Below are 27,617 nucleotides of genomic sequence, written 5' to 3' on the forward strand. Positions count from 1 at the left end.
CTCTTTCAAAGAGCCTAGTATTTTTGCTGATTTCATGTTAAGAAGAAAATTGTGTGTTCGAGTGCATGGGGAGGGGTTTCAATCATCAGATGTCAAGTTTTATTTTATTTTTGTAATGATGTATGCAGTTGTTAATCAGCAGCTGGCTCCTCAGAGGAAACTTCAGGGGGAATCTTGTATTTAGGAAGAAACCCGCTTCTAGTCTTTTCTCTCCATTATATCTTTCTTCCTTTGTTCTTTTGTTCTCTATTATGAAGGACATTTGCATGAAAACAAGATTTCGGTTTCTGAAGAGTTTGCCTGCTCCTGCTGCTTATTCCCCACCTGGCCATAAGCCTCCGCTTGTGACATCTCAATTGGTGGCTGTGCAAATGATTATGATGTCAAAGGCAGGATTATGACTTCAGGTGAGAAACAAACAGCAGGAACAGGTGAGCTCGGGAGAAACGCGCTGCTGACTTTTTCTAACCAATTTTAATACTAAAAACACAAGAGAAATGCAGGCGCTGTATTATGCATGCTTATATAAAATACCTGGTGTATAAGCAAAGGGTGTAATACTGGTGAGGAGCATGACAAATCTGTTCTTTAAATTGCTTTCAACTGTTCTTATTCTCTAGTTTCATCTATAGAAAATTACATTAGTATAGTAATATCCAATTACAATGTGATTAGGCTATAGTTATTTGGTTTTTACCATGTTACACCGCTTGTAAGAGATTGTTCCATATCCCTCTGTTGTAACATGGCTTTCTTAGCTTAATTACGAGGTTTGATTAAAAATATGAAAAAGGTCAGACCCAAACTGTGGACTATAAATGTGTTAGCTAGGGTCCCTGGTGTGAGTGTAGATTGGGAGCAGATCGAGTTGTGTTCTTCTGCTTCAGGTTTTTTTTCTTCTCTTTAATGTTGCACTTCATTTTCATTCCTGGGGAGCCCCACCCTCCACTGGCCCTGGAAGCAGTTTCCCTACAGGGTTTTTGCAGGGCATCCCCTTCTGAAATTTTTCACTTGCAGTTGGAGTCCAGTGACCATAACTAGCTTGTATAGCTCTGCAGCCATCTGCTACTGTGCACCGAATAGTGGGAGAAGGATATTTGCTTAAGTAGCTTTACAAGTATGAGAATTACAATGCAAGGAGTGTGTGTGTGTATGTGTCTTATAACACTGGATGATGCAACTGAAAACAGAGCTTATTTCTTTAAGTTAGTGAGTTCTGGAGATACCACTCAAGAAAAACCACATCCAGGGAATCGCCTTGCAGGCATCTACTTTTGAATTTGTTATGGTGAAGGTTGCCACTTCTGCTGGATAATCCTCAGGTCATAAAGTTGAAATTTTTGGGTTATAAAATCATTTTTCCCCCTTATGCATCGTTTCAGAAATGCCTGCTTATAGGTAGAGTATGGATTTCTTTTGAGTCATTGAAACGGCACTTTTTTTGTGTAGTTTGGGAAATGAAATAGAAGAATTTGCGATACCTTAATGCATGTAATACTGTCCTATGTCAGGACAAGGTGAAAATAGGAGGGAACAGAGGAATTAACAGTCACAGAGTCAGACATTGAAAGTCATACAGTCTACAAGTTTGATATTTGAAGTACTTCCAGCTTCAGAGAAACCACGGGGAGTGTTGTTTTTTTTTTTTTTTTAAACAGAATTGAAGTAGTTATCTTCAGGAACCCAGTAATTAAAATTAGAAAGTTGGTAACATTTTGATTGCAGGCAATTCTAGTGGTGAGATTAACATTAGATAATCTTATCATAAAATAACCAGGCACCCTATGATGATCTGACACATGAGAGGCTGCACAGAGCTTCTGGTCCCCCAAGGGCTGTGATTGTTTTATGGTTTTATCTCATGATAGCCATGCTTCAGTTTTGCCCTTTTCTAAGAGTTTCGTACAGTACGCATTCTTCCCCTGTAAATTTGTAATTTAACAACACCATGCTAGGAAATGGCAAATCAGCATGGAACTATTAATCTTATCTCATATCATGAAACAGACACTGATCCAAGAGATGTGATTACTTTGCTTCTGGTCATTATCCAGACTGGAAGCTGGGCTTGGGCATTTGTATCAACAGTTTTGTCATCAGAGAGCAAAAGATTTCAAAAACAAAGTGAAATTCTGCAATCAATCCAGTTTAATATTTCATGCCAAAAATATCGTGTAGCACTGAACTCCTTTTACTGGGCACTTAGCGATCGGCTGCAGTATTAAAGCCCTCACTTCTACCCTGAGTCTACAGCCTCTTTTCCCAGTCATTAAAAACATAATAAAGGACCTGAATGTCAGGCATGAGGACTTTAATCTGTAGTGATTTTAATGAGTTCAGTCACAATCACCACAGGTTTGTCTTGCTTCAAAAGTATTTCTGAGATGGAGCTTGCACTCAGAGTACCTGCTGCTAAGTTGCTTTTCCGTCTTTGGATGGAAACTGGCTCCTGTTCAGTCCCACAGAACTGAGTCTGTTGTGGCTTGAACTACTCTGGAAATAGCCAGCTGCATTACCTCCCCTTCAATGAATATCTTGTGAGCAAGAAATTCAGTTTTAATTTCTATTACAGTTTAGCTAATTAAAGCAAACCCTTTTGAAATGCCTGACTGAACCAATGTGTTTTGGCTTGTTTCTTTCTTTACTCTTGGCCCTTCTTCCTTTCTGCTCGCTCAGTTGTTCTGAATACTTGCAACTTGCTATATCTTTCTTTCTCATCAAGTTTATGACACTCAAAAAGATGCAGTCATTTAACGTGTAACTATGGAGGAGGCTCAGAACCTCTTTTTTGCTTCTCCAGTAGGATAGAGCTTTCTACTCTACAACAGTATTCGGAAATAAAACTTTTTACTATTTAAAAATACCAAGGGATTTTACACATGTGGAAACTCTTGGTGAGAATTTCTTCTGTGCTGAACTGGATGGTACAACTCTGTTCCTGGAGGGGCTGAATTTTACTGTTGACCTAATTCTGCTCCACAAAAGTTGATACTGAGTGGTTTTAGAAATTTTCAGCTTCAAACCATTACCATTCTTTGAATCCTGAGTCCAAGAAGGAGAGCTGAAGTGCAGCTCCTTCAGATGGAATAAGAAAGGCTTAAGCTTGGGTGCTACAAATACATTTATTAAACAACGCTATCCAAAGATAGTGGCCGAGGAACCCAGATAGAGATATCTTTCACTGTACATTATAAATTTCATCAGAACTTTCAAAATTCATACCTTTTAACATCATGGGCTCTTTCTGCTTGCTCCGTTTGTGCAGACTATCATACTGATTAATGTCTGTGTTAATTTCACAAATCGGGAATGATAAGTCATACAAAAATACAAGCTTCTACAGTTTTCTCTGGTGGTTTTACATAGCAGGTGTATTGTATCCAAAATCCTACATTAATTTTCCTCAAGTTGAGACCAAATTTTTGAAAATGGACAACTGTTGTTAATTACCAGATTCAGTGCACTGGTGGCAAAGAGTGCAAAAGAGATATGTAACGCTTAAGTATAGAGTCAGTGCCCTGAAGTTGTTGAAATTATGGTGTAGGCTTTCATTTCAAGACAGAACATCTGTTCTAACTGGGGGAGACTGCACTACAGGGGCTCAGATTTGGACACTATACTCCCACGCCCTTAATTTGGAAGCAGGACATGGTGTATTGCTATTAAGATGCTTTAAACGTGTATATAATTCTTTTACATATTTCTTCTTCGTATTTCTATATATTCTTCTGCATAGTTTTCTGTGCTTGTGACCAAGGCTCAGTTTTTTTGCAAGGATTTCTCTTCAGGTTGTTGTAAATGCTGCTGATGTTTGTGAACTTTTCTGCACCAACCCCTCTATATTAGATATTTGTATGTGGTTTAATTTGGTCTGTCTGTCCAGATTGCTGTGTCTCAGAATGAAGGAGATTCCCTCACAAGGTCACTGCTGCCCTGGAGTAGTGGAGGGCCTTTCAATTTATGCTTGGTCATGCCCTTTTAACTTAATGTTCTCCTTCACACAAGCTGTTAGTGATGGATGTCCATTCAGACAACCTAATGGCCTATGGTAACTATAGAAGAGCCTTTATATCAGTATTCTGCAGCTGAGACCCATCAGGATGGACTGTCAGACTGTTCTACACCGCATCTAGGACCATTTTATGCGAATAGTAACTCTGATGATACCATTGCTAAACTTTATGGCATCAAGCAGGACTATAAAAGATCATTTCCATGGGTCAAGAGGAAGTTGATCCTCATAGCTTTATGTATCAGAGGTTATTTCACTCTATCAACTGCAGATACTAAGCACACTGCAGAATGACCTCAGCTGTTAGAGAATCTCAAACATAAGGAGAAGGTCTGCTGGTCTGTCCTCAGTGTCGTTTCAAGTATGCTGAAACTATTTTGAAGTCAGCATCTTCATGGTGAGCTTCAAAAGGAAATGGCTGGCTTATGTCAGGGAATGAGATTGCTATTTACTCCATGCCTGCTCCTCTTCCTTGATTCAACTTTGCCTGCAATCTCTCATCAGTTAACTTATATATCTGTTTGAGATATTGCATGTCTGCCAAATAAAAAACATTTCATTTCTCACTGAAATCACAGCACGTATGCCAAGAGGACTTTGAATTTCTATGTTCAGGGAAGCAAGCCTACCAGACTCGAGCGAGGTAGTTTGCCTCTGTTGCTCAGAGGGCTCAGGGGCACCTGTCCAGCGTGGAGACTGTCAAATACGGTAATAGATTACGAGATGTCATGCTGTGAATACACTTAGACCAATTGCTGCAGAATCTCCCCCTATCTTGCACAAGACTTCCAACTAGATACATTCTCAACCAAAAACATCCTCCTTTTTGCCATTTGCAGAGTGCCATTTGTGCTTCTGCACACTTCCTACGCAACTGTAAACTTAAATGTTGACTTCTGATAAAAAATGGAATTTTTGCTAATTCAAGAGTGTCTGACAGATGTCTCATTAAACAGGTATATAAACTAACCATGGAAAGACTGAAGCAGGAGCTGGAAGTATAATCTGTATGTAATATCTGCCCATGATGGAGCTTTGCTGCCATCCAGAAAAGACTCTTAGCCTTTTAAACTCCTTCGTAGTTAACTCTGCTCTAACACTGTACACGTCAGTATGTCCAGAATATACATGTTTTCTTGGTTTCTTTCATTAATATTGCTATAAAACAAAAAATCGTCTGCTTCCATTTCTATGTACTCTAGCAGGATGATTCATAATTTTCCCACTCCCTTAATTTAGTAAGTTGTTCCTGGTAACTTAGAGGCATTGGCATGTCAACAAGTTTCTGAGGGTCAGCTGCTCTGGGATGGCTGTTATATCTCTTAGCTTCATTCCTAGTGGAAGACATAAGCTGCCTCCCATATGCCATCTTGTGTTTACTGCAGGGTGGTGTGGGGTAAAAGCATGCAGGCTGTTATCTCAGAGCAGATGAGACACTGAGCAGTCAGTGTCTAAGCCCTTAGACTTAACTGCTTTCTAATATATGACACATACTTTTTTGAAATGCGGAGAGGCCAAGTGGCATGGTTCTGACTTGACTCTTCTCAAGGACTTTGTTAATTTTCTGCTATCAAGACCGTTTAACACATAATCACGGGGCTACATACTGTTCTGTCTTGCACTAGCTTTTGGCCAGTTAATATAATGCTATGTACTAGTCATATTTTGATGAGCTAGCCTTGTTCCAGTCTTTGTTCTGAAGTGCAGCATCGTTGCAAAATAAAAATTCTTTCTAAGCAGCTTTAATTTTTTCTTATGCGAAACTTTTTTGACAAGATGAAGTGAGTCAGCCTGTCTTTAATGGGATTGCATTGAAATGTCTGCTTACATGCAACTCTTGTTGTTGTTCCTTGGCATGATCGTTACTTGAGGGGCAGATTAGAGGTCAATCAGCCAGAGCCACAGGGGCGCCCACAGCTAGCCTCAGGATACTCCCTACAAATGTAAGATCAAAAGGGCAGGCACATGAAAATTACTGTTTACTTTTTATGAATTATTTCCCAGAGATGGGATCATTAGCAGAATCTAAATGCCGGCTGGCTCTATTGCAAGGGCACTCCTGATAGATTCACTTGGGCACAACTTTCCCTTCTTCTAAAGTCAAAGGATTCTCTGTTTTTGCTTTTGTGGGATTTCTGTATTATTTAAATAACTTTCTGCCTGTGTGTTTTTCCCCAAAATACTGTCCCTGTGTGTGCTTTAATTCTTAAAAGACTTCCTTTTTTTTGCTTTGTTTTTGCAGCAAAGGTATTTCTAGGCTGATGTCTGTATCCAAGGGAATCTGCAGGAGGTACCTTTTGAAGAAAGTAAAACCTTTTGGCAATCTTTCTGAGTGAACAGTGGCTGTCACTTAAAATTCATCACTGGCCAATGGGTACCACAGTTATCCCTACTGTAAATACAGGGGGAAGGTGATATTGGCTGTCATGGTGAGGTACATGTTGGCAAATGCTGATGTTTCAATGTCTACTCCTGCAGTAATCTTCACACATCAAACTCTACACGTTCTTATCCACATAAGTTTCTGGCTTCTGTTTGATCACAGTAATCAGGGCTATTTAGAAGGGTCACAGTATATTTGCCCTTTTGTCTTGTGTCTGGAGCTATGAAAGCATGACTTTGGAGCAAATGTTGATTGAATTCTAAAGAGACTGGAAATAGCTGAGAACATGTGTAGCCCCTAATATGCTAAACTTGTGATTCCAAGCAGAAAGCTGTTTGCTTTCTAAAATAACTCTGCTAAAGTTACCTTGAAGGACTAAATGCACGATGGTATTACTCTTTAGTGAAAACCAATATGAACTTTCCTTTCATCATCCAGTATGTTACCACTCTTAATGTGAAACAGTCATATGCTGCCCAGTGTAGGAATGAAACTAAATCTGCCTGGTAACCAATATAAAAGCCGTTATAGCTATTTCTGTATGTTCTTAAAATGTGCATTGTGAGATTAGGCAGTAGTCTTCCCTTCCCTGCACCTCCCCCCCCATTTTTCTTATAAGTTTTTTTTTTTTTTTTTAAAAAAAAAAAAAAAAAGCTCCCCATAGCATGCCTTTCACCCCTAAAGGCTGAGGAACAGGTATTTAATGTTGATGTTCTTTTATCTAAATTCTTTTGCTCCTTAATCTGGCTAGATGATTTAGATAGGTGTATTTTTGTTTACTCAGCTTGATGTTTTCTCAACATCATTGTCTTTTCAGCATTCATTTTCACAGAAGTAACTAGAAAATTTCTTGCTAATGCTTAAAAGGATAAACTGAATGTTTTCTTTTCCATCTCTTCCTCTTGCTGTTGCACAGTGCTTCAGAAACTTTGGAATCCTTGCCAAGTAGTGAGAGTGCAAAGGAAACCTGTGTGTGGATTAGTGGGGTCCCTGGGACTGCAAGGGGAACATCTGCAGGAGCAGGTCTGGACCTTAGTACAGCAACATTCAGAAAGCTGAGACACAGATTCTATAGAAATGAGCCACACGGCATTGCATTATGCTTTTGCTGCCACTGTAGCTCTCCAGTGCCCAGTACTGTACGAGCCAGTTGGTGCCGGACACAAGTTTAGGCTTGTACAGACCTGCACCAAGGTGAGAAGTTTTCCTCCCAGTTCTGCCATATGTTTTGGACTTCCTAGGCTAGGTCAGCAGTAGACAGGGTGTCCATCTACTTCCCTTCAGTCATGGAACTATGCCCACAGGCTCAGGAGATGTCTGAGGGCCTTCTGGAAATCATTTAGAGGTGGGATCTGGCATATGTGCTATGCATTTGTCAGCTATACTTTGTTCTGAGGCAGAATCAGGTGTCTACGTTTTCTTCAGTAAACATTTGTCAAATAATTTAAAATATTTCTAAGAGATTCCATAATAAGCTGATGTAACGTATTCTTAAATGAGTTTTTTCCATGCTGTTCATCTCTGTTGTTTTTGCTGCTGCTATCTTCTTGCCCTTGTTGTGGTAATCATGGCAAACAATGGTTTTAAGGTGGTTTTAAGATGTCTTTTATCACATTTCTTTTTTGGAGGCTATTAAGTCCCCTCCTAGAATATACAGTCCATTCCTTAAACCTTTCCTCTATACTTGTACATCTTGAAGCTGCTACCTGAAATCTGGATGGATTTCTAGCTGAGGTTTTCCCAGTGCAGTCAGAATAGAAGAATGGTGGACGTCCTTCCTCTACACCAGGGCTAAGAAGCGTGACTTCAGAAGACTGTCAACCAGTAGCTGTTAATTTAAACATTTCCATTTCCCTCTGTATAGCCTTATCTTTAGAGACAGGTGTATGTGTGTTGGGAAGAGGGGCTATTTTTGGCTATACTGTAGGAGAACCTGGAGGTAATGAGTTGTGCATAGTAAATCTTGCTTACTCTGTAATTTCTACTACATTGCAAATCAGGGGCCTAAATTAGGGTTAGTGTCAGGCTTGCTCTTGTGGTATGTCCTAATTTTGTTTTAAAAGCACATAGCTAAGGACTTTAATATGTTTTAGATTCAGTGCTTGTAAGTTATACTAAAATCCCTAAGGGAGCCAAAATAACTTATTAAAACCTTGCAAATGTTTTTGACTGCTGCATTCTATTATTTTCTATTCCAGTGGTAGCATGCAGCCTCTGCTGCTGATGGGCGGAGGAACGCAAACCTCCAGGGCCCATTAGACTTAACTTGTTTACTGCATTGATATCTATATGTTAAATGACAAGAGAGTTCAGGTTATTGAATAATTTAAAATTCAGCTCTAATTGGTGTCATATGACCTGGAAAAGGCCATGGATGACGCCAGGAGCATGCTGTGAAATTCTTATAAATAATTCATAAATTAGATCATTCATTTGCCTGGATGTCTTGTTAAATGCAGAAGTTTGTAAGTAATAACTGATGATATAACACCTGTAAGTATTTAGTTCATATGCTGGAAGGTAATCTACCTTGATGATCTTCTAGCAAAACCTGCCAGAGTATGAGAGTTAATTGCACTAGGGAGAATGCACTACATTTATTTGGGATGGGGCTTTGGCAAGGCATACCGTGCAGATGTTGCATTACGCATTCTCTATCAGCTAGACAACTATTCTGTGTATGCCCATGTTAAAAATGCAGCTCATCACTCTTCTGCCCTTATTTCACATGAACTCCAAATGCACTGGGAAATGGTAGTGACCTGCTCTGCTCACAAATAGTATAGTTTTTGAAATATTTATCTAGGTCTTGAACTACTGATTCCTCAGTAAAATAAAGGGCAGAAGTAAAAAATTGAAGTCAGAAGATTTGTGATTTTTCGTTTTTATAATGTTGCAGCGCATTGAATGTTAATAGTTAGACCTGGTGCTGTCAAGATTAGGTATATTTTTCTGTAGCGCAAACAGGTCCGATTTAGTTTTGTTTCTGAAAGCAAACATGTTTGTTTAATTTTAGTATTCAGCCATTGCATTGCCACGTGTAGCTAGCATTTTGGCTTAACAGGCATTCTTCTTACAGCGACTTCCAAGACTGAACGTCCGGACATCTTTAACTCTCAGTACTCGTTTTACTTCAGCTTTCTTGGAACGCTCTATTATTGATGGCTGCCCTATCAGGCAGCGTAAAACCAGTTTGCTGATCTGAAATGGAAGCGTTTGTTAGAGAATATCTACTCGTGTAGCTAGAGAGGAGGGTGGCATATTTATGAGCGCTAGATATACACTTAAAGCTGAGTGCCAGCAAATGCTCACATGCCACTCTGAATGCAGGTTTTTTGTGCACCTGGCATCCCAGTTCAAACCCTCTTAACAAAGAGGAGAAAAAAATTGAAGGCAACGCAAACATAGGAGGTGTTCCTCTGCTGTCAGCGAGCAGCTATAGATTTGCCTTTTTGTGATGTGATCCTATTTTTATTTTTATTTTATTTTTTTGCTGCACCTGTTCAGGATATGGAGTTCAGTGGATTTTTACAGGAAAAATATGGGCTTGTGACTGCATGTTATTTCTTTCAATTGAGACCACTTGTTTTATTCAGGGGAATGTGGCAATCATAGCTGTACGTAATTCCTACAGAAAAGAATGCTTTATTTCTTGCTTCAAAAATGGTTAGCTAACCTTCTGAGTTCTCTACTGTATTTATCTTAGCTCCTGATGGAGACAGATGCTGAACTACTATGTGGGCACTTTGTAATGCCTGATACTACGTTTTTTATGGTAAAAATTTTAATAAAAGATTATATTCTTCAAAAAAGTTGGTAGACTTCAGTTGATACTAATTTACTTTAAAAATCTTTACTTTTTTACATTCTTCTTGGTAGATTCTTATGAACTCTTGGAAAGAATAGCTCCTTAACTCTAGTTATGCACTTCAAATAATCTTATCGTTTGGAGTAGATTGTTCTTAAAATAGCATTTCTGTTGCCCAGATCTCCTGCTTGAACTTATTTATAATATATTCTCCTCATTGTAGTGATAAAAGCATGTGCTTATATTGTTGACAGAACTGCAAATCCAAAACTGAGTTTTACTGAGTTTTACCTATCCGTCATCAATGCACAGTGATGGAGTCCCCAGTTTAGGATGTATTCCCTAGGGAGTGTGGTGGCTGGATCACTAATACGTGCCCTTGAGGCTCTTCAGGGCATCTCTGCGTATTGTAGTCTCTCGTTTATCTCTTTAGAAACTCTCCCTTCATCTTTAAATATCCTGTATGTTTCTCTTCTGGTTGCTGCTTCTGTTCATTCCTGGCTTCCTTTAGGCTTCCTGCTCTGTTCTGTACAATGGAGTAGGACCTTGCATGCAAGGCACTTGCATGTTCCTTGTTGTGTTGCTCCCCACCAAAAGAAACCCCAAAGCTGAAAATCCAGGTAAGAGAATTGTGCTCAAGATACTGTCGACAGCAATTTTAGTTCATTGCTGCTTTTTCTGTATTCGAATAACTCTGACCCTGTTAACATGTATAGGAATTTTGCTGTTTACCTTAATGGCACAATTTCTCCCCATGTGTGCACTGGCCCTCACTTTTGTTCTCGGAGTGCAAGACTTCTTGAGTTAGTGAGTTCTGGGCTGCTGGTTATGTCTTTTTTGTAGATGCAGAGCTACCAGTGAAATCTGTGAGGACCTTGTCTGTGGTGAGTTTGCAAGATCTGATCTGATCTGTTAGTTCAGCCACACTCCCTTGCAGTACAAAGCCATGTAGGCTGGCATCAGTCTGCAGACATCTCTCCTCTAACAGTGCCATGCATTAACATTGCAGAGCAAAATATAAGTTGTGTTTAAGAAGAATTTGCAGACATTGTAAAGTCACTTGTATAAAACTGAGGCACTGTTTGTCTGTAGGAAGTTTTAAGGACTGAACGTGTGTTTAGGCTTTGTTCTGACTCCCTCAGCAGGAATTACAGGGATTGCGGTAGATTTCACAGAGCTCCCCACGTCTTTTTTTTTTTTTTTTTTTTTTTTTTTTTTTTTCCCCCAATCTTTCTAAAAACCATTTGAGCTATTTTTTGATATCTCCTTTTTACTGTGTAAGTATTTCACATCTGACCAAGTCCTATTAACTCCATATGTTGCAAGGAGCAATCAGAGTTTGTTTGTTTGTTTAAGCCTCCGTTAAAGGAAGTTGTATCTTTAAATACCATACAGCAAGCATGGAAGAGCTCCACAGAGGGGAAAGCACAGCTGTTCCATCATGGTCCGTCATGGTTTCCATGTGTCCCACAGGCAGCATCTTTCCTAAGCTCATCTTGTAAAACTACCTAATTCCTTATGCTTGTGAGTCCTTAGACTCACAGTAGTAGATGAGTCTAGATCTTTTTTTCCCTCTTTTCCCTCTCACCTGGCCTATATCTTACAGATTTGTCATGGCATGCTCTAGTCTCACGTGATCCTTCCTGAGTGTAAATGTCAGTCCATTCTCCTGTACTTTTACCATCCAGTTGTAGTTTTAAATTAGACCTTTAACAGAAAAACACAAATTACTTGTGAAGATGTTGGCTCCCTTCTGACTGCCAATGGTTAATTTTAATTTGGGGTTGGACCCTGCAAGGTTCTGAGTAGCTGTTAAAGGCAGGTGAAGCTGGAACTCAGTGTTGTACCCGATATGACCTCCTTCATCTAAAGGAATGAAAAAAAACCCCTTGCATTCCATGACGTTAATGAGAATTTTCCCCCCTGCAAACATATTGTAACTGTGAAATAACATTAAAGTTTCTCTGCCTTGTTATGAAGTATTTAAATGTCAATGCCATTTTCAAGACCATCAGGGCAGATTTAATGGCGGCCAAGGTCAGCAAATGCTAACTGGTACCTCTCTTTTAGGGCCTTCAGGGACTCTTAATAGAGTCTTAGCCATGAAGTTAATTTGAGATTTGGACCTTTATTCTTAAATCTGCTCCTGATGATTATTTTGTGCCATCTTTGTTCATGTGCTTAGATTTCTTAACATTCTCATGTGTCTTAGGTCAATAAAACAAACTGCTAAAATAAAACAAAACTCCTCAGTTATTTTTTTTTTCTTGCCTACTTCTTTTTATGGGCTGGAGGAAAATTAGGTATGTTTTTTCTGTAGACCACCCTAAGCTGTCAGCTCTAACAGGATCCTCTAAGAATATCTTCACATCTCCCACCATCTTCTGTCCCGGGCATTTGGGAAACTAGGCACCTTGAAACCCTTTTTCCTGTTGTTCCCCTAAATAGTATTCTTGCAAAAGCAGCTAAAGTGGGATATGAGAGGCAGAATGTAACCATTGGATTCTCTTACTTTCCTTTTTCTGTTGCCGGTCATCTCTGTGTGTGTTGTCTAGTTTAGATTACAAGGTCTTTGCAGCCTTTACTTGTCTAGAAATATTGCAGAAAAGGATGGCAAACTACAAATAATAAATAACAAAACTCTGTCTTTTTGGCAGCATGTTGCATTTCTGCTCAGTTGCCCGGCCAGCCCCTCTGACTTTAAAATATTTTAATGTCCTGCACTTTTCACCCAGTCCATGCACCAGACTTTCCTCAGACATTTAGCACTGACATTAATGCAAATACCTCCAACTCATTGGGCCATTTGGGGCAAAACATGACATCCATTGCTTTCAGTCACATGGTGGAGAGGATGTTTTTGTGTCCACAAATCTGGAAATAATAAAATATCAGTATTCAGGTGCTAATCTACATTAATTCACATTCTGTGAGGTCTACAAGAAACTTGTAATTGGGTGTCTTGAAGGGCAGCAGAGTATATTTGGTATTTTGTTTATTTATAAAAAAAGTATTTAAATAATACATATAAACACTGCATAGATTTGGATTACATCTCTCTTCTAATCCTTGCTGCATGATGGCTTGCATTCTTAAGTTCTAGGGTTTTGGGGCTTCTTGGTTTTCTTCCGCTGTCTGTGGACAATACCTGATCTATTATAAGCGTTGCCAGAGTGCAGATAATATTTTTCTGCCCATCAGTGGTCACCAAATTTCACTACTGCTAAGGTGGTTTAGTTATCTTTAACAAACCTGGCTTCTCTAATTAAAGAAAAAGAAAAAGAAAGATTTGTCAAAGGTCCCAAAGGCTGGGAGAGTTTAAATTCAGTGTTGTTGAAATTAATGCACAAGTCTAGAAACAGAAAAGCGAGTGCCTGAATCACTGCTGTTCTGATGTGCATAACAACTTAAATGCTTAACTGTCTAGATGAACCATAGTGCAAAGATACTCCAGGATGTAAGTAGGATTTTGATGTCTATTACATAATATCCCCAAGTATAACAAAACCACTAAAATTTGCTTGCACTGAGTTGACAAATGTGAATTACAGTTGCTTGCTTTCTTCAGAATTTTATCAGAGTGTAATCACTTGCCCAGCTTAATTGAAAAATCACTTACGTTTATAGCTGAATTTAAACATGTTTTGTATTTAAATGACAGCTTTTGATGTACAGGCATTTTTTACAGAAAGTAGTTGGTTTTTATCTGTTTCTGTAAAGATATTTCAAAAACTCTCATCAAATTTCCAGCGGTAAGTAATATCCCATTCAGTGCAAGGTGAAATGTTTTACATCAAATCTCCTGCTGTGTAATGGCCAATCAAAGAGTATTTATAGTGGCTGAATGGATTTTTTGGCTCGGTATTCAAAATTAAACATTTTCAAACATTAACATTTAATGTTTTTTGCCACTCTTCAAGTTGATTTTATGTAACCCTAGATGCTCACAACTACTTGAAACTCTGAAGCGACTCATTTTACGCTGAGGATCCTGCAGGCAGTAGTTTTACATTTATTGCACTTGTGTAGATGGAATGAAATGTAGATTTGATAGCAGACTCGTGTCTGTCTTTGGATAAACATATTCTCAAGTTAGGCTGTATGTCCATCAGCATGGTGCAGCAAGTCTAATTCTGAAAGAACACATTTACCCCATGAAATTAATGAGCAGATATATGTTTTTTTCAATTCACAAGAAATTGTTTCTCTTATTGCAGGTATCCTGTAAGAAGAGCTTATGCCAACAACTGTCTTTGGAACTAGATGGTTCCTACTTAGGTACAAGAGGACCACAAACTTTGTATAAGAACAGTAGTGCATCAAAGGCTGGAAGCCCAGGCCGTGTTGCGTTGTCCCAGCTTTGCAGAAATAATCGTGATTATGGGACTGAAATCCATCACAACTATCAGGAGTGTCCGAAGGAATGTCCAGTGGAAAATGGCTTGCACAAAAAATGTAACAATATGATTTCCTCGAGCAAGCAAAGGAGCCCTCACTGTGTAAAACCGGCTCAGCAGATGGAACAGAAAGGAAACAAATTGCAGAGTATGTGCCCTCAGCAAATGAGTCACTGTTGTGCCTTTAGGCATGTAGGAAGCCCAGGTAGCATGCAAGAGAGCCACCACGTCAGCCGGGTACTTAGAAGACATTCTGGACCAGTTCACGAAATCTGTGATTATTCTAGGCTCTCTCGAGTTTCTGGGCTAAGTGACAGCGTGGATGCTGGGTCTGAAGAAACAGAGGAAGCTAAAAGGCTATCTGAAGAAAGAAGGCAGCAGCTTCTTCTGCAGAAAATGGAGCTGGAAATTGAGAAGGAGCGTCTCCAACATTTGTTGGCTAAGCAAGAAGCAAAACTACTTCTAAAGCAACAGCAACTACACCAGTCCCGTATGGATTATAACAGGTGATTTTGAGATTGATAGTAGTTTAAAAAATTTTTTTAAATTTCGAACAAAGCTGTAGACATGGGCAGTAGTTAAAATGGAAGAATGGAACAGAAATTCATTCTAATAATGATTTAGAGGAGAGGATACTTTTTAGTGTATTAGAATATACTGCTGGGAAACAGCAGGACAGCTGTGGAAAGCAGCAGAGGAAAACAGTATGTGGTAGAAAAAAAGGTAAAAGAAAAGCAGTGCTAAAAGACTAGGTAGGAAAAGAAGAGCAGTAGAAAAATATGAGACTAATATTAGTGCAGGCACTCTTTTAAGGAATATGGACGTTAGGCAAGAGAGCACTGTGAGCGTGGGTGATGGAGACATGGCATTTCCTCTCCTCTGAGAGGTCAGTTCTGAAGTGGTGCACCTTTCTGTGTAGGGCCTGGGAGAACTGTGTTTTACAGAAACAGGTCATTCTGTATGGAAAAAGAAGGGAGCCCTGTGAAGCCAGGACATCTTTGCAGTTAAATTTGTGCAAGAGAGAATGCCAAGACTGAGGTACAACATAAGCTTAAAACCAGGAGAAGGGAAAGGCAGTAGCCATAGAAATACAGGCTGTGGCTTGAAAGGCCCTCAAGTTTCTTGCAGAAGTTGAGATAACACCTTCTTGAAAATGTAAGTGGTGACTGGCGATAGAGAGGAGCTGATTTATTTTGTGTCATGTTACGTGGGCTGGAGAGGAAGAGTGAAAGGGAGTGTGTTAAAGCTGCAGACGAAAAAGTCGTGTTAGCCAGTGTAACTCAGCTAAGTGCAAGAGTTTCCACATTAGGAAGGGAGAGCAATGGGGAAAATCTATCAGTCTTTTAGGAGAAGCAGTAGGATGGTTTCAAAAGAATGCTGATTTTGATACTGTTTTAATATGGTAACCAATTACAGCATCCCACAAGAGTCTGTGTTACATGACCCACTTCCTACATGCACGTATTATTACCACCATGGAGGAATATATCACTTTTGCTTCTTAATCACAGCCCTCTGGTTACTTTCCAAACTCCAAAAGAGAACATTGAAATTGAGGTGGTCTTAAATTTGTCTTTCATGGAGAAGAGTGTGTTTGTTTAGCTTTTAAAAGGTCTGCTTTATCGGAGGCAATCACGATGGCGTGCGTGTTGAAAATGGCTGAGGTCACAAACAAAGGATTATGACTTCAGGTGATAAATAAGCAGGAACAGATGGATTCTTAATCATCAAATACCTTAATTCTATGCATGTGTCCCTCTAATGAAAAACAAGTAGAATATGAAGGACATACAGGCTGAGCTTTTTTCTTTCTTTTTTTTTTTTTTTTAAATGGGATAATTTTCAGCCTTCTATGAGGCATCATCTGCCCCCCAGAAAGGGACATTAAATATCTCTATAATGACATTCTTGTTAATGTCATTGTGCCTATTTTAGCTGGGGTTTTTTTTGCTGAAAAATTGCATGTTTTACAGAGCTGTAGTTACTTGAAAAAATGCTTTGAAAGGAAATCATATGTGATCACTCTGAGAGCTCAAAGTATGTTTGTGTTCTTTTTCCAGAGGTGCAAGTAAATGTATATTTGCCATGTTCTTTCCAAGAAAATCAACTAAAATATAATGTACTTGCTCTTAAAAAAAAAACAAAAAACAAAAAACACCTTTGTAGAAATAAATGTTTGATATTTATGGGTGGATCTCTTAAACATCACAGTTCTGTTTCAGTTCTAGCTATAGGGTAACTTTATGTACTACAGGCAATAAAAATTCTTTTGGCTAAGCTCAGATACCTTTTGCTTCCTTGTCAGGAGGTTTTAACCTAGTTCATCTCTTACCACCATGACAGTTAAAAACAAAAAACACAAAATGACACCAATGAAAATACACCTCCCAAAACTAAAACTGTTTGTTTTTGTCTGTCCTTCTGCGTGGATGGAGTCCTGTTTAAGGTCCAGTATGAGCTGCATTGTCATTGAGTCACAAGTAAGAGGTCTGACCACTTGCAAATATTAGCTATTAACCTCTATTTTAGCAAGAATATAAATTGATCCTTTTTTGGCCACAGTGCATCATAACTGCATTGTAATTCCCCACATTTACCTATTTGGCCTCAAGTGAGCATAGTATTTTGGTTGCTGTTTCTCTCCATGTGACATAGCTGCTCAGCTGTCAGAAACAGCGGTGTGTGTGCGGGGAAAGGGGCAGTTCGATGACTCCTACTGATATCAACCTCATCAGAATAGATGAGAATTCTAGAAATGGCAAAATATTCTTTCTTATTAATGGGGATGCATCTGGATGAGTCCTGGAAACAGGATTTTTATTCAGATAAAAAGCGAAAGCTATTTTATTGCCTTCACTGGAGAAAAAGAAGGAAAAAGATGATGTTATGCATTAAAATGGAGTATCATCTGTGGGCCGACAGTTTCAGGAGACAGACCCATCTCCTACATTTTATGCAGCTTTCATGACGCCTTTGAGCTCTGGTGCTGCTGGAGCTATAAGCTGAGCCAAACAGGAATGTTTGTTATTGGATACTGTGACCATGTACTCAAGGGAGCAGGTCGTTTGAAACCAGTAAATTAAGCTTGTCTAACCTCTTTTCCTAATGGTAACCCTCAGAAGCAAGGCACTTGACAGAAGTCACCTTCCCAAAAGACAAGTGTTTTTGAAAACATGAGAACGGTTGTGAAAGCTTCTGTGTTTAACATGATTAAAGGCCTTGTTTCTGGCCACACAACTCACCATTTTGTGGTGAGTTCCCAGTATGATGATTTCACCAGCTGCAAAGCCAGTTAACTCTGCTTTTCCAGGTTGAGAGGCCAAGTACCTAGTTCAGAAGATGTGCCCATTGGTGAAGCACCAGGAGAACTTGGTCTGATGATGAACGGCACTGACATGGGACTAAGGTAACTTCTCTCTTCGCTTTTAAGTATTTCAGTGTTGATGCATCTTCTTGGCTGTGTGTTACTGACTGCCTACTCTGTGTTTATATTTGCTTTTTACCCCGAGGAAAGATAACATTCCTTAGCTCTTGGGTTTTGTGGGTCAAGTGCTGAACTATTATTACTCAAGTTTGGGGGGTTTACTTCCTGTGGTGGTCTCAGACTTTGTGTGGCATCTTGTAAGGATGCTACCCCAGCTCAGGGCAAAGTGGACTTTTCACAAAATCTAATATTCTGTTCTTGCTTGTTATTTTTCATTTAAGATTAGGATATCGCTCTAGTCTTCATTTGGTTCTGATGTAACAAACATATATTGGCCTTTAACTTGCAGATAGAAATGATTACAAATAAGTTTCCAATGAAGTTTTGTTAGAAGTCTCTTCTTTTAGATGTAAAATTCTTTTACTGCTGATGAGTTACTTGCTTTTTTTTAAATACTGTATTGCACCTGTGTTTCAGTGTAATCAGAGCAAACTACCACTGAAGTAACTGGGAAATAACTGAGTTAGACTAATATTTAGCTCTTTATCTCAATTTCGCATACTACTTAAAACTCTTGTATGAACATATTATTGTGTGTTTTATTTTATTACATCTTTTTGCATTTCCTGTTACCGCTGAAAGAAGATGCTGGCATATTAGAAAAGCAACACATGAAAAATGTGGATTATAGATGGTTTTTCTCTCTTCCTGGAAAAAGTTACAAATTCTTGTTCTGTGTTTTAACTGCATTGACTCAAGTATCCCATTTGGTGAACAAGAAGAGCAGTTGTCCTTTGAGTAGCTCCTTCCTTAAGAACAAGCGAAGGCTTTAAAATAATAAGCTCTTCTCTCCACTTCTGGTATGAGAATACTGGAAGAACTATTAATTTATTTATAAACTAAGGGTCAAGTGGTGCCTTTATTTTTCTTTTTAACCTCGATTGATATTGATTTTCTTTGTTTGTTTTGGGTTTGTTGGTTTTTTGTTTTTTGTTTGTTTTTTTTTCTGAGATCCCTCTTCACTGAAAAGGGAAAAGTCTTCTTTCTCCAGAACAACACAAGTTGTTAGCTTCCTCGAAATACTTGCTGCTTAACTAGGTGCTTTGCTGCTATGCAATACTGGCATATTCCTCACTGTATTCTGACTTTTTTGTTTGTTTTGTTTTGTTTTCACATGGACTGCAGTGATCAAAGTGTGATCACTATAACAAAAGAGATGTAGAGTCTTCATTTGTTTCATGTGCAGTAGCATTGAGCTCCTTAGAGGAAAAAAATGTAACCTAGAACATCTGTAGGGCTTCTTGGTGACAGTTTGCCAAAAACCTGCAAAAAACTACGTAGCCTAGGAGGGAAAATGAAGAAAACCTGTGCCGTTTACGAAATGAGAGTTCCAGATTTCAAAAGGTTCCCCACCCTCTCTTCATTCCCCTGGTTAAACTTACTGTAATTTTTCAAAGTTAGTATGCATTCGTGCAGTCCCAAGTTGCCGTGCCAGCTGGTTCCAAAGTTTGGCAACAAAGCACTTGGAAGTTTTTTTTCCTATATGCCGCCTTCAGTTTTGCAAAGGTTACCAGATGAATGCTCCCTAAATAATTTACTCTAATGTAAGGCTGAAAGAGGCTTAGGAAGACAAGTCCATTTGTCTCTTACGCATTTGATTATGTAAGCAATGTTTTCTTCAGTATAGAGAGAGAGAGAGAGTGTGCAAGTGTGTGGCTAGGGCTGAGAAAGGGTGAAGGGATGGTATGAGTATGTCTTTTTTTGATTTTCCCCCCCGCTTCCCCCCCTCACCCCCCATATCGGCCTTCCAAAGGATTCTTGTTACAGCAAATGCTATCAGAAGCACAGTGGAAAATCAGCCCTCTCTGACTTCCAGTTCATACATGAGAGCTCCTCAAGAAAACAACACTTAATTTCAATCTTTGAATAAGCAAAACTTAGTTCAGCAATATCCTGGAGTTTTAAAGGAAATAGTGAAAGTCCTTTAAAATATTAAACTTGCTGAAGTGAGATACTGGAGTTTAGAAGTGAAATAAATAAAATAATCAAGAACTGAAAAACATAGGGTTTTTTTATAATTAACAGCTCATTTTGAGTTAATTATCTACAATTACGAAAATCTAATTGCAATTTATTCGCTACTGTCTGTGGGAAAAATTGTAGGCAAGGGAATGTGCATCACTGGCAGGCATAAATGCTATAGGATGGGTACAAATAATAGAGGAGCCCTTAATGAAAAACAAAAAGCAAATAGGAGTGTGCAGCTGTGCCAGGCTATTGAAAGGTAATTGTAGTCAGAAATGAGATATGTACTTTAAAAGGCATCTTGTCATCTCCTGTAGGGATTAATTTTTTCCCTACTTGGAAAAAAAAAATCCATGAGCAAATACAGAGCAGAGTTTGATCTTTGTTTCTGTTTTCGGTTGTAATAAGCCGGTTTGTGAAAGGGAAAACTTTTACCTGGGGCAGTACTTCCAATTATAGCCAACTTTGCCAGTGGATGCCTGTTTTGTTTTCTGTGTCCTGTTATGGTTACTTTTTCACTGTCAAAATCAGCAGCTGCTGTCCATCTCAGCCTTGTTGAATTGTCCTCATGTGAACGTGCAGTGTTGAATTCGTCCCTGCCCTGCTGGGTATGGTGAAAGAGGAGCTGGTTTGGGAAGGACGTGGTCCTTTGCGTGCAGCTGGGCCAGCGCTGGGGACCCGCAGAGGGGCAGGATCTTCAGGTGCAAGATCGCCGGTTCTCCAAGGTGCAGCAGTCAGAGCAGGTTTTGGTGCGGATGGTTTTCAGCGGCTTGGAGTGCTCCTCAGTGAGCCCGCAGCAGATTTTCAGCGATGGAGATAGAAGCTTGTACAATTAATGGCAAGGTGTCTGGTTGTCTGTATAATTTCTTTTCAAGCCTTCCCCACTGTGAAGATGCTTTAAAATATTCAAAATAAAAACATAACCTGATGCGTTTGTTTAGCATAAAATGGCCTTTTACAAAGCGCTTTCCATCTCCCAGATGCAGATGCTTGGTACATGCTCAAGTACCCACTCCATCCGTATTCAGTAGGATCAATACACCCGGCACCTGTTTTTGTGTGTGCTCCTGACGTCTGCATCTGGGAGAGGAATTTTAAAACAATCCACTCTTCTCTCCTTTATTTAATCTTGCCTTTGAATCTGAATGTTGTGTATCATGGAAATAAGACCTATTTAATAGCACCAGCTAGAGAAGATATAGGTTGCTGCTTTACAGGTTCCCCTCCCTGGATAGTGCTGTGTGCCTAAATCTTGGTCTGTAGAGCTCTCTGCTTATCCAGTTCTCAGGTTTCCTATAGAGCTCTGCCGGTACGGCTTTTTACTGCCTTTTCTCTAACGTGCATCCCTTCCTCGGTTTTCGCACAATACTGCCACTGCACCTCCACACTGACCTGTGCAAGAGATGGTTGGATACAACAAGTAGTGAATGGGGTTTATTGTTATCCAGAGGCACTCCTTCAGTGCATGCTACCTGTTTAAAGGATTTCTTTCCTGGAGTAGTAAAGATGTTCAGGTGTAATTTGCCACCTTTCATTTAATTGAAAGCTTTTTATGCTTGTGTGCTTCATTCTGTATCACCAGTTTGTATTTTTTCCTGCTTATATTTTTAGTTAGTTGAAAATATCAAACACAGAATTTGGTAGTACTTTTCCTCTATTTGAATGTTCATTGCTATGGTGATAGTTCCAGGAGAGAATGCTATCAGGAGTCTTTTAGAAGATTTTGTTTATGGTGTAACTCTTTTTATTATCTTGTAAGAGAAGGTGACAATTATCTTTTGCTTCTTGTTCAACACTTTGTTATACACACAGCTTTTCTGAGGCTTGTTAGACATCTTTCTGTGGTGGTGTGCAAGCATACATCTGCTTTTGTGTCCAAATATTCAACGCAATTAAATATAAATGCGGAAGAATGCAGCCTTGCAGCTCCCCCTGCTGTTCCAGGCACATGCTGTTTATTTCACACAATCTCCCCCCCGCTAGTTTAAAAATACAATAAAAACCACATGCAGTCTCACAGTTCTGCCACCTTGGACCTTCCGTGCACTGTCCCTGCTCTTCCACAGTCTGAAGGAAACCAGTATTCACAAGTCAGCGGCAATGGCAGCACCCATTGTGCTCCATATTTGGAGTACTTTTGTCTGTTCTTCGCAGCGGTGGCAGGCATCACCTCCCGTCATCCACGTCCCGAGCCTCTGGAGCAGAACCCCTCACCGGGGCAGAACTTGCTTTTTGTCTGAGACCTCCCAAACTTCAGTTCCTCTCCGAGTTCGCCTTGGTCTCTAGAGGTGTATCTACTAACCTTACATAGTGTTCGGGCAACTTTTATGAATTTATTGAATACTGTTTGCTGGAATTTTTTTTTCATCTCTTTGCTGTTTTGAAGTTTGGCAGACTGGCACATTAAAGCGGACTGGAATCAACTGTGCTTTGCAAATGGCTCATAAAATCTGCGTATCTGGAAGCTGCTTACCCACTTGTTAGTGCTCCTTTTAACACCCAAGTTCCGTTTCTGTGCCAGAGTATTTTATGTTGAAGTTTGTATCATTTTTAGATGGGATATTTGCAGAGCGAACACTTGTTTGGCCAGTAAAAAAGTGCTTACAGATCTGCCAAAAGTGCAAATGCGGAATTAGTTGCAGATAGGAGTTTTTCTTTCACTCATGGAGTAGCCTGGATATATATAGCCACAGCATCTCTCCAACAGATGGCTGCTGTAGTCTACTGTGACATAACAGGAGAGTATATGCAGAATTAGATATACATTTTTGCTTCATTAGTGCCACATGCAGACTCTGAGGGTAGTAGGTTTTCTTGTTCAGGATGAAGGTTTTGTTCCGACATGGTAAACTAAAACTTTGTTGCTAGAAGGGAAGGGAGGAGGGAATTAGTTTTAAGGTGTGGGGGGGATTATATATTTTCAAGGCCAGCAGTGATCCTTGTCGGCGTGGAGAGTGAGCAGTTCATTTCCCCTGACCTGGTTGCTTCACTAATCTCATTTTCAGGTTTACTTTGAACTGTGAGAGGGTTTTGAAGCTGTCCGTCTTTCATTTACCTCAGTTATGCTGATTCTGTTCCCATGATGACATATGCTGCAAACAGGAGTGTTACATCATTACTGTTGCAGTCCAAAGTAACCTTGAGCATGAAGCCTATCGACAGACTTTAGGCGTAAGATCTAAGTCCAATCTACCATAAGTAGTTTTAATAGATAGATGGAGCTAATTCGTAGGTGAGGTCTCCAAAAAGCAGGGGAATTACGGTGTGTTAGAAACACTTCTAAGCAGAGGACTGAATCAGTGGCAAGAGGCTCACTAAAACTTGAGTACTTTGATATTTTCACCAAAGTTGCATTTCCTGCAAGTCTTCTGCATGGGTATAATTCAGTTATATCATGTATCACAACTGAAAATGCTCGGAGATTTTTTTTTTTTTTTCCCCCTTGGGTTGAAATATTTAAAATTCATGCACCTCCTGAAGGAGTTTGTTCCTTGCCAACACTTGCAGACAGTGAGAGACATTTTTGCAAGTCATTTGCAGATGCCTCCTTTACAGGAAAATGTAGACACTGTTAGTTTACTGCCTGAATTGAATTTTGAAAATCTGAATTCTATTTTTATAAATTGGAGTGGATTACTTTTTCAGACATATCACTTTGATGCTTTTTATTTTTAAATATAATCTTGGATGAAGAGAAAATGATGTTTAATCTATATATTCATATGTCCCAGAAATTTGCGAGCTGGAAAAGTCGAGAAAAACCTTCTGAAACAAAACGTTCTGCAAGGTAGTTTTAAATTAGGAGAATTTAAACCCCCCACTTTCACGCCATTTAAAAGCTTATATCAGAACCGATGGGGCAGGACTAAGAACAAAAGCCATTGATATTACAAAGTTAAGCAAGAAATCCTCTGTACCCTGCTGTTCTGGCCACGATCACAGCTGCACTAAGCTAAACCCGCTCCCCCACCCCTTTTGTGACCTTGGCTGCGCTTCAGCACGTGGCGAATTGAAGCAAAAGGCAAACTATAGTAAATATTAGATTCTGTCACTTGCAGATATTCAGACTACGTATAAAGATAACGACAGGCATGCTCTCTCTCTTGCTCTCACTTTCTCTGGAGTGGACTTTGTCTGTTTGCAACTGAATTATTCTGACATAAAGCTTTCCAGATTGTACCGGTATGTTGAACTGAACTCTGCAGCTTTGCCTGGGCGCTGTGGTTTTGCAGAACTAACCGGTACATTTGTAACAGTGCTAATTTTTGAGAGCCACACAGAGAAAATTTTAGATTCAGCCTGGCTGATTTGTTCTTTGCACTGCGCCTGTGGTGAGGAGGATTGATTTTTGTGTTTCTTTTGATATTTGGCTTCCTTTCCTCTGGTACTCGATGCTTCAGGCCTTAATCCTTTAACCTTGAATCTGAGCATCAAGGCTTCAGGAGGGATCAGGCCTTTTGATGGAGAGAGTACGTCCTTTGTTGTACCAAGTGGTTGGGAGTGGTATAAAGCAAGGCAGATCTCCAGACAGTATATATTTCTCTGTTGTGTTAAAAGACTATAAACATAGGATGGGTTTAGTGGGGATTATAAATAATCTAGAGGAAGGCGGGGTATTAGGAGCGATGGAAAAGAGTTAATGACTTTTTCTTTAGCATTTCACCAATGACCAGTCTATCATGACAGATGTGTATGGGGTTGCCAAATGCTGTAGTCTGATTTGGGTAACGGTTCAAAGCTCAGCGTGTCCTGGAAATGGCAATGTGGTCCCTGATGGAGCAGGGGAAAAAAGCTTTTCAGCTTCTCAAAGGGCAGTATTTGTGGAAGCAGATGCTTGCTTGCCCTACCCAGCATAAAGAACAGTTCGGCGGGCAGCCGGGAGAGTTCATACTGCCGGATTTTTATAGGATCATTAATTATATGTTTTAAGGCAGCTAAGCATGGCATTCTTAACTCGATGAATTCCATTATGAATGGCCTTTTCATATTCTTCATCTCATTATATTAAATGCATGTGACCTAAAGTTTAGCTAAAGTTATTGTTCGGGTTAACTTTCATTTAGTGGTTGCCCTAATTTTAGAAACAGTGTGATCTTTTGATTTTTATGGAGAGAGAGGGGTTTTTTTAATGCGTGTTTTTGCAGCACTATTTTAGATAATTTCTTTCGAAACTAGGTATGAACCTCTGTGAGGCGACGGGAAAGGGATTTAGTCATTCCTTGATTTGCCCAAAGATTTCTGCACCCGTATCCCTGGATGACAACATCCCGTTACACGGATTTGGCTATCATCTCTGCCAATAACTCTTAAGCCCTCTGCTCTATTCCGTCTAGTCTTGCATATCTGACTGCCTCCATGACACATAACCCTGGTTGTTCTGCCTTCAGATCATTCCCAATCTGGCCAAAACAGAACTCCTTACTTTTTCTTCCGACTCTCTCTTCTCTTCTGATTTTGATAACACCACATCCTCTCTGTCACTCAGACTCGTAACCTCAGGGTCATTCTTCTTCTCCAGGCATATCTAGAAGCTACAATAGTTGTCAGCAGCCTTTCTGCTTTGCAGAAAAAGCAGACCTTTATTGTGTCAATAGTTAAAACACTACTCCTTGTTCTGGTCCTTCGTCTTGCACCTTGACTACTGTAAAATCTTCTCTGGCTGCTCAATACCCGTTCCCCTCCCTCAAAATAAGCTACTGAAATAAGTATTTTTGTTGTTTTTTTTTCAGAACCTGTCACTGTTGCTTCTTTGAAACCCTACTTCAAAGCTTCTTGTCTACAGTACAGTATCAGTCTATAAGACTCTGCAAAAATCTACACTGCCGTTTCTCATTTTATTTCCTCTGCCACTTTCTGTTCTCTGCTCTTTCAGTTACATGAGACTTAACATTTTCTTGGGTGTTACCTGAACTTTTGGCCATCTACTTCTACTACATTCCCTAATTTTTTCTGACTTTTGGAACCACAGAGTCATTTCATGGTGATACATTATCTGTTATCTGTTTGTAACTCGATCTTTCCTCTTTCACATCTCACCTCTGCAAGCCTCTTTTTTTTTTTTTTTTTTTTTGCAGAGTTTATACTTTTTTTTTTCCTCCTCACCCCTAATCCTAATTTGATGAGGTTCTGATAGTAAGGAATGATGCTCTCTAGCACCGTGAACTAATCCTTCTCTTTCCACTGGTCTCTGCCCAGTGTGCCCCACTAAAATCTGAATCATACTCTAAAGGTACCACCGGTGGCCTAAGGAGATTAGTATTATAATTTAACTGAAGTGACAAGTCATCAGCTCTTCTATGTTGAAAAGTTTACATATGGTTTCTAACATACTTAAGAGTTTGACTCAGAACAATATGCAAGTAACTTCAGCCTTCTGTCAGGCTTAGTGTCAGGCTTCATCTCTTTATGTAACTGCAGTCCTTCTGTTTGATCAAAGTGTACTTAATCTTTTTATTTCCCTTTTTTTTAACTTTGTGCTTCCATAATCTGCACCTACATCTTGCATCTTTTTCAGCAAGTAGTCTTTGAGAGAAGAGCTAAATTTATATAGCACCTGTATGTTCAGTAAGGCTGAGATGGTTAGGCAACACAAATATATGCGAGCTTCTAAAAGACACATATCGTAAAGCTGGAATGGCACTGGTCTTTGCTGTTTTGGACAGATATTTCCAAACAAATTTTAACAAACCTGCGCAAAGATAGACTTCCAAGACCTAAGTTCAGTTCATTTCTTTTGACTGGTAAAATACAATTTACTTTTTATCTGCCAGTTGTTGCTATAACTAACATGGCCAAAGACGTTTGTGTCCGGCCTAACAAATGTACATGATGTATTTGTAATGTTTAGTTTTTACAAGCGGGGAACCTGCAACCCAGGGCCTGAACAGAACCCACAACTTCACTTCACATAGCCTCTGGCCATGATTTTTTCTCCTCGCTTGATATTGGACATTGTGTGCTAATATACATTTCACTAAATGGTTTTAAGAGCTATTTACGTTTTAGCAATGGAATAGTTCCTGTCTGATTTAAATTTTATTATGCCTTTTTTTCTGAATATCAGAGCAGAAAAAAGTGTAATTTGTTCCACAAACATCTTGATTGAGTCAGTATTTTGTGATGCTGTCATGTTCACGTAAAATCCTTGCATTGAAAGGAAATCTTTAGTGTGCTTTCATGCGAGACACAGGCCAAGTTTTCTCTCTTTTTTCTTTTTTAAGAGTTGTATGCCTTCAGTTGTGCATCTATGTCTGTATTTAAGTACTTAAAGTAGCTGATTTTTCAGCCATAGCCATCAAGCACGCTCTATGAAATAAGTAACTTCAGTGGATTCAAGGCAATTGAAGTTGCCAAAAGTGAAATTTTTAATGTTCACCCAGAGCTACCTTTCAAATCTACATCTGCTGGGTATTGGTAATCCACCAATCTGAGTAAACTTTGAAGTCTTACTTCTCTATTTACTTCTCTTTGGGCTATAAGAATTTTTAAAAGCAGATCAATAAACAATCTCAATGTTTTCATTTTACTAAGCGATATAATAAAGATGAGTACTAGTGTAGTAGTAAATC

At 39.3% G+C, this 27,617-nt stretch overlaps 1 protein-coding gene across 6 annotated transcripts in view; it reads left to right on the plus strand.

The window, feature by feature from the left end:
• LOC112982198 (protein hinderin) overlaps positions 1 to 27,617 on the plus strand; it is a 172,746-nt gene that overhangs the window by 100,005 nt on the left and 45,124 nt on the right. For all 6 annotated transcript variants that reach the window (XM_064500430.1, XM_064500428.1, XM_064500427.1 and 3 more), the window contains 2 exons: positions 14,421 to 15,106; positions 17,911 to 18,006. In XM_064500430.1, coding sequence (XP_064356500.1) covers positions 14,421 to 15,106; positions 17,911 to 18,006 — 782 coding nt within the window. The remainder of the gene's footprint in view (positions 1 to 14,420; positions 15,107 to 17,910; positions 18,007 to 27,617) is intronic.

This window comes from Dromaius novaehollandiae, chromosome W (assembly GCF_036370855.1).
Source record: "Dromaius novaehollandiae isolate bDroNov1 chromosome W, bDroNov1.hap1, whole genome shotgun sequence".
NCBI classification, from domain to species: Eukaryota; Metazoa; Chordata; class Aves; order Casuariiformes; family Dromaiidae; genus Dromaius; species Dromaius novaehollandiae.